General features: G+C 43.9%; 1 protein-coding gene across 1 annotated transcript; it reads left to right on the top strand.

The window, feature by feature from the left end:
* Window positions 1-877: 877 nt before the first annotated feature.
* Window positions 878-4,718, top strand: LOC126989215 (uncharacterized). Its single transcript, XM_050847823.1, has 2 exons — window positions 878-916; window positions 4,314-4,718. Exons 1-2 carry the CDS (start codon window positions 878-880, stop codon window positions 4,716-4,718), a joined length of 444 nt encoding a protein of 147 aa, XP_050703780.1.
* The last annotated feature ends 2,505 nt before the right edge of the window (window positions 4,719-7,223 follow it).

The following is a 7,223-nucleotide window of genomic DNA, read 5'->3' as shown; positions in this document are numbered from 1 at the left end:
ATAAATTTGGCCAGGATATTCCAGCAGTGGCCTGCAAACCAGAATGTACTGCATGCAGCTCCTGAGCTGTTCCAGTAGGGGTTGTGACCTCAACCCCACCGAACAAGTCTGGGCTGGAAAGCCCACTGCACATAATCTGATTGAGCACGTAAAAAGATCGTGGAAGACCCTCAGGAGTAAGCCTGAAATGAAAAGAAAAATGGTGGCTCAATGTCAGACCGCTTGGCAAAGGTAATTGAAAAAGAGGGCGGATTGTCCCAATATTGATAAATTGAATATATATATATATATATATATATATATATATATATATATATATATATATATATATATATATATATATATATATATATATATATATATATATATATATATATATATATAAGAGCAAATACTGGTAAGCGTTTGATGCTAATTTCTTTGATGTGTAAAATAAATGCTTAATACTTTACCTAATAATTATGATGATGATAACAACAATGATGACAATAATAATGATAATGATAATAATAATGATGGTATTCTACTGCTGCTACTACTACTACTACTACTACTACTACTACTACTACTACTAATAATAATAATAATAATAATAATAATGATAATAATAATACTATTAATACTAATACTGCAATTACTTCTAAGACTACTACTACTACTACTACTACTACTACTACTACTACTACTACTTTTTTTCTGCTATTACTACTACATAAAAGATACCTCCACCCATGTTTATTTTCTCGACGCATAATAATGGAGGGTTCCATAGTTTGGAGGTCATTAGCCCCAACTTTGTTCGCTAATGACTGTGACATCCAACCATATAACTAATACTACTTAGCAGGGTCGGACTGGCCTATGTGCCCGTGTGCTAATGGCACATGGGCCCCCCAAGGTACATGGGCCCCTGGACGTAACCCATGCCAATGTGTATTATTTGAATATTTTTATATTTTAGCTTATATGGGCCCGGGCCCCCTCCAGCCACTAGATGGCATGGCTCCCTTAAGCACCCCAGTCCGACTCTGCTACTTACCATTAAATCTATACATAACACCCTATCATCTATTGCGTCTAGATCCCCCTTTCCTTCCCTACTCATGTCACTCCCGACACACCCTAATGTCACTCACCACCACTGTGGCCTCATAGTCCATATTGGAGCTGTTGGTGGCTTTTGGGCCAGAGTGTCTGGTGCCCCTGAGACATAGTATGGCCGACTTGAGCAGGGAGAACGAGAGGCGACACCTCATCCAGGCTACAACGTGGCTCCTTGGCTGATGCTTCTTTTCTGAGATCAGTTCCGCGAGTCGTGCGTAGAAGCATCGGGCCCTGGGACCCATCCCGCCGGATGTGGTGAAGACGAGGGGGGTGAAGCTGTACTGCGCCAGTTAACGATTAAACTGAGAGTATTAGAATGCTGGCTAGGAAGAGGATGAAATGTGGAATCATAATGTGTGAAGACAATAATAAATCTGGGGAGAAGGGGGCGGGGAGGATGTTTTGATTAAATACTCACTGGTGAGCAATATTAAGTATACTACACCAAAACAATTTTGATTTACTAAGGATAAAGTCTAGACAGTGTCTCGAAGAAAGGGGAGGGGAAGGTAGGGAGGGGTAATACATTGACTCGTCTTTACAACACAGTAGCCTAATTTTGGGCACCACAATACTATTTCATAGAAGAACTAAAATAGAGCTCGAAATTATTGAATTTTTTCTTGATGGCATTTATTAATTTGGCCTTTAAATAAGTGTTCCCATTTCCTGCCGGTTAAAAAAAAAGAGAAACAGAGAAAGTAAATGTATTTCTTTTAACTTAGAAGTAAAAAATAAATCCCTCCGTAATGAACAATAAAAATAAGAACAGAAAATTTTGCGATGAGTCTTAAAAGGGAGATTACTGCAAACCAGAATCTCAAAATAGAAACAACTTTCTAAATTGTCTTTAAAAAATATTTACATGTATATCCCTATGGCTATGTAAAATACTGAATAGAATGGATGGAGGTCTAAGTCATATTGCACTAACAACAGAGCAGGGGCACGGTAAAAAAAAAAAATATATATATATATATATATATATATATATATATATATATATATATATATATATATATATATATATATATATATATATATATATATGCTGAAGTTTATGATATCAGCAGAATATACCCAATATTAAAAAAATGTGACATGTATATGGAAGTTAGTCGAGGATCGTGAACCTGAATTGAATGAAACAGAAAATTTGCACCTTCTGTTACTGTAATACTTCTAATACCTTTATGTTGTACGAATTAATTAATACAACAAACCTAATAGATATGTACACATTGACTGCATTCAGTAACAATTTTCCTTTTTTTACAGGAAAGGAAGGTCAACTTCAACCGTCGCCAGACAAGTAAATGACGCCCTCGCACTCTGCATACCTCGACACAAGAATATATTACAGGTATTTCTTCTTGACTGTGGAGAACTAAAAACTTTTACTCTCAAGATCAACGGGAGTGAGAATGAAGAACCATGCAGTACGGACAACTAGTACAGGGAAAGAAAAAAAATTACCTTTGTAATTTCACGTAACTTTCATATGCATATTGGGCAAATTACATGGTAAAAGTCCTCAAAAAACAGTAAAAATTTACAAAAGATTACTTTGTTTTAAAGAACAAATTCCTTCTAACCCTAGAGGAGTAAACCATGGAAGAATAACAAAAACTTACTTTGGAAGTGTACCCTTTAATGGAAAAATAAAATTATACATGGCAAATATTACTTCTGCATTTTCATTACCTTTGTTGTTTTAATGACTAGTATAAAAAAAAATAATGGAATGGCCTAGGGACAATTAAAAATGTAAGAAACGGTGATATTTACAACATGACTATATGGACTAGGTATGGATATGACTAAAACTGAAGGGTTGAACGTTGACTTATGTACACCAAGTAGTAAAAGCTTCAGCTGAAGAAGCGGTAGTCTTCTTGCAACATTAGAAAATGTGCGGAAGAGTGCCATAAAAGAGATTTTTCATAAAGAAATATTTTCACAATATATATATATATATATATATATATATATATATATATATATATATATATATATATATATATATATATATATATATATATATATACACAAAATTACCACTGTATCCACTAAATTATCAAAAAATTATTGGAGTATTGTTTCGAGTCAAAAGATGTTTGACCATATGTTTCATAATTTACCGAAGTAAATTAGCAAGTATTATTGTTATAGTAAAAATGTGTGTATGGTTACTATTTTTTTTCTCATATTTGCTCCTATAAATTATTAACAGTAAATGATGGATTGCAATGCCTGAACATATTTTATGTTGTGCAGTTCACACATAAAAAAAAAAAAAAATGATGTAACGAGGGCACAGTGGGGTGCGACACGTGTGCCACTCGTGTCACGTGTTTCTTCGTCAGTCATCTAACACAGTTGGTTTGGGTCTGCAGTACTGGCAGATGACGGGACGTTACTGGCACGACAGAGGACTGACTTAAGCGCTCATTATAGTGTGCTCAGCCTCTCCTACCCCTCTAGCCTAATTAGATTCATTGCCTACACCTCCATGTACACATCTGCACATGATCATTATGGTATCACCTGTCCTCTGCTATTACACATTGCAGGCAAAAGGAAATTGTTAAAAATCGTTATGCTACTTATATATTAAGCTTTATATTTTTCAAGGTTCTACGATTTTTCCTAAAAGTATTTTATATCACGTAAGGTTTCCAGACAAAACAGCGATAAATATATATAAAAAAATTACGTAAAAGCATATGGAAGGACAAAAGAGAAGTAAATAAAGTGTGTCTGTGTAGTGACCCTCTAAATCTCTCCGTTTTCTCTACATTCATCTCTTTAGTCTGCCCTTTGACTCACCACGTTCTCTTTCTCTTCCGCCTTCTATTACACACACACCTATCTCATCCTCCATATTTCATCGAGTCGTGGGTCACTACATCATAAACATGTACCAAATCATCACGCATATTATAACAAACTCACCAACATAGATAATAACACCAAATCATCAACCGTGTATATAATAATGTATATCAACCTCTGTAAATATTATTTACCATATGTAAAAACATTCATATGCCCAAAAATAAAATTCCTCTCCAATGGAGTCATCACTGGTTATTAGTTGTGTCTTTTAACCTTCAAGGCGGCTTTAACGGACCCAAACGGCGTTGTACCAGCTACAACGTATGCTGCCTCGAAAACACACAAACAGAAATGTTTGGTTTTCGCTGTAGCGGCCTAGGCTGCCGCTACAATTGGTGACCTCCGGACCTAAGTTACGAGGTAAACCTCGGGTATTTGCTGCTGTCGCTGCTGGCCATGCTTCGTCCGTCCCGTCGCGGCCCAAGCTACCGCCCCCGGAGGATCCACCGGCCCGCAGCAGGTCGCGCTCCGCCTCCGGCCTCTCCAACGTGATCCGAGGCTCTCCCGCCGCCGGCAAGTTCGAGCCCTCGCCCGCGCCACCTTGCCTCGGCCCATCCGAAGACTCGCCAGCAGCCCAGCCCCCTCCACGCAGGTGTCGCCCTACTCGCCGTGGTACCTCGCCACTCCCTGCCCAGCCCCAGCCAGCCATTCCAACGCCGCCCCTATGCTGTCTCACCTTCGCCGCGGTACCTCGCCCCGCCCGCTTCTACGAGTGACTCCTCAGGCTTCAGCTAGTCTGACCGCCGCCTCGCACCCACGGTTGCCTGCCTTCTTCGCCAGCCCGACACACCAGTCACTCGCCGCCTCACCAGCCTCCTGCCGCTGTGATCGCCGGTTTCCTTGCCGTCGCCTACCTACCTCCACGGCATCGCCTTCACCACTGCTGTTCCTGCAACGGCCCTCCTGCCGCCGTGGCCTCTGGCAACCGCCAGCGCCTCCCCTTGACCCGCGGAATGTGTAGTGACGCTGAAGACAGTGCAGGTGTGCTTGTTCAGTGACGCCCTGGCATGACAAGCCAACACCAGTGCAGTGACGTCCGCGGCTTAACCGCCTGAGCGAGTGAATGTGTTATACCGGTGTCACACTGGGCGGTTTCGCCGCGCGGCAAAACCACTGGGTGGGGAAAAGCGGCGGCGCCGCCTAACCAGTACCATGTCACACTTTGGCGGCGCTAACCTCAAGGTTGTTTGTGTCCTTGAGGCAGAAGGATTACCTAAAGAGCCCACATGTCTGAGAAATTGGGTTCACCCATTTCACGCTGAGAGGGAAACTAGTGAAAAGTTTGAGAAGTTTTATGAGAATATGTCGATGGTGTTAGTGAGCTCTGATCTCAGTCCAGGGGCCCAATGCATTCAAGCCAGAAATCAAGCAATAGAGTACTGGGTTTTATATCAAGGAGCGTAAGTAAGCGCAGAGTTCTTCCTCAAACTATATTTAGCATTAGTTAGACCTCATCTTGATTATGCGGTTCAGTTCTGGTCACCTTACCATAGAATGGATATAAAAATGTTAAAATCGGTGCAGAGAAGGATGACTAAGATGATTCAAGGGTTACGAAACTTGCCATACGAGGGAAGACTCCCACAGTTAAACTTGCATTCTCTAGAAAGGCGAAGGGTGCGTGGAGACATGATCGAGGTTTATAAATGGATGAAGGGCTGTAATAAGGGGATATTAAAAGGTTCTGTTGGTAAGAGAGGGTAGGACACCTAGCATTGGGTTTAAACTGGATAAATTCAGATGCAACAGGGAACTAGGCAAAAAAGGTTTACTAACAAAGTGGTAGATGAGTGGAACAGGCTGAGGAGTCATGTGGTGAGTGCCAGTACAATTGTCGCATTAAAAAAATAGATTAGATAAATTCATAGACAGTGATATTAGGTGGGGTTAGATTCACGGGAGCTTAAGTTCAAAGGAGCTGCCTTGTACATGCCTATCGGCCTCTTGCAGACTCCTACGTTCTTATGTTCTTAATTACCGAATGACCAAGGCTTCATTTGATAAATTGCTGCAAGTTCTAAGGCCTCACATCTCCAAACAAAACACACAGTTCAGGAGGGCAATATCTGCCGAGGAAAGATTGACAAATACACTAATTGAATAAACAAATCAACGTCAGACATGGTGGTCGACCGCGCGGCGGAAACGCCCAGTGTGACCACGTGCTTTGAACTGTGTGTGTTGTGTCGTCAATAGCGGCGGGAAGCGGCAGCGCGGCAGGGCGGTTCTGCCGCAGCATGCTGCGGTGGTGGGCGGCGGCAAAACCGCCCAGTGTGACACCTCCAATTGGTTTGTGTGTGTTATCGCAAAAGCGGCGAGACCGCTCGGCGAAACCGCGCGGGAAAACCGCCTAGTGTGACACCGGCCTTAGTGACGCCCCTCCCGGCAGTGCTCCCCGTCGGTAGTCAGTGCTTCCCCGACGTAGTTACCGCTTAGTGCTGTGCTCCGTTACACCTCCGGGATGCCTGACGCGACTCTCGGCCTCCAGCCGCCGCGGCCCCTGGCTACACTGCCAGCGCCTCTACACGCGATCATGGCCTCCACGTCCGACACCGACCCTGCCCTAACGTGCCCCTTCAAGGTGTCCGACGACGACGCTGCGCAGGACGTGGCCAGCCTCAATGCCCCCACCGTCGCCAGCGACAGTCTGACCCACCAGCTCACGGCTCTTATCGCCAAGCTACGAACAGAGGTCAGTACGCTCAGGGAGGACATCAGGAGCCAACGACGCCAGTCCTCGTCACCACACAGCCACTCCTCGTCACCGCACAGCCACTCCTCGTCACCGCACAGCCACTCCTCGTCGCCACACCACCACTCCTCGTCACCGCACCACCACTCCTCGTCACCCCGCCGCCACTCCACCTCCAGTAGTAGCCCCTCACATAGCTCCGGCGTCTGCTACTACCACAGGAGGTTCGGCAAGGATGCCAGGCAGTGCACATCTCCCTGCGGCTTCCAGGGTTCGTCACTACAGCCCCGGCGTGGACTAACAGCTCACAGCGTCCGCCAACACACCTCGAAGCTGTTCCACATCTTCGATCCACTCTCCCGCACCAACTTCCTCATCGACACTGGAGCCGAAGTCAGCGTCCTCCCCGCCACACCAAGCCAGATGTCCTTACCAACCATTGCTCGCCTCTACGCAGCTAACGGCACAGGGATCCCTGTTTTCAAGAAACAGACGCTCCAGCTCAACCTCAACCTTCGCAGGTCGTTCG

This window comes from Eriocheir sinensis, unplaced genomic scaffold (assembly GCF_024679095.1).
Source record: "Eriocheir sinensis breed Jianghai 21 unplaced genomic scaffold, ASM2467909v1 Scaffold11, whole genome shotgun sequence".
Lineage (NCBI taxonomy): Eukaryota > Metazoa > Arthropoda > Malacostraca > Decapoda > Varunidae > Eriocheir > Eriocheir sinensis.
Note: the sequence above shows the minus strand (reverse complement) of the source record. Positions and strands in the feature narration are given on the sequence as shown.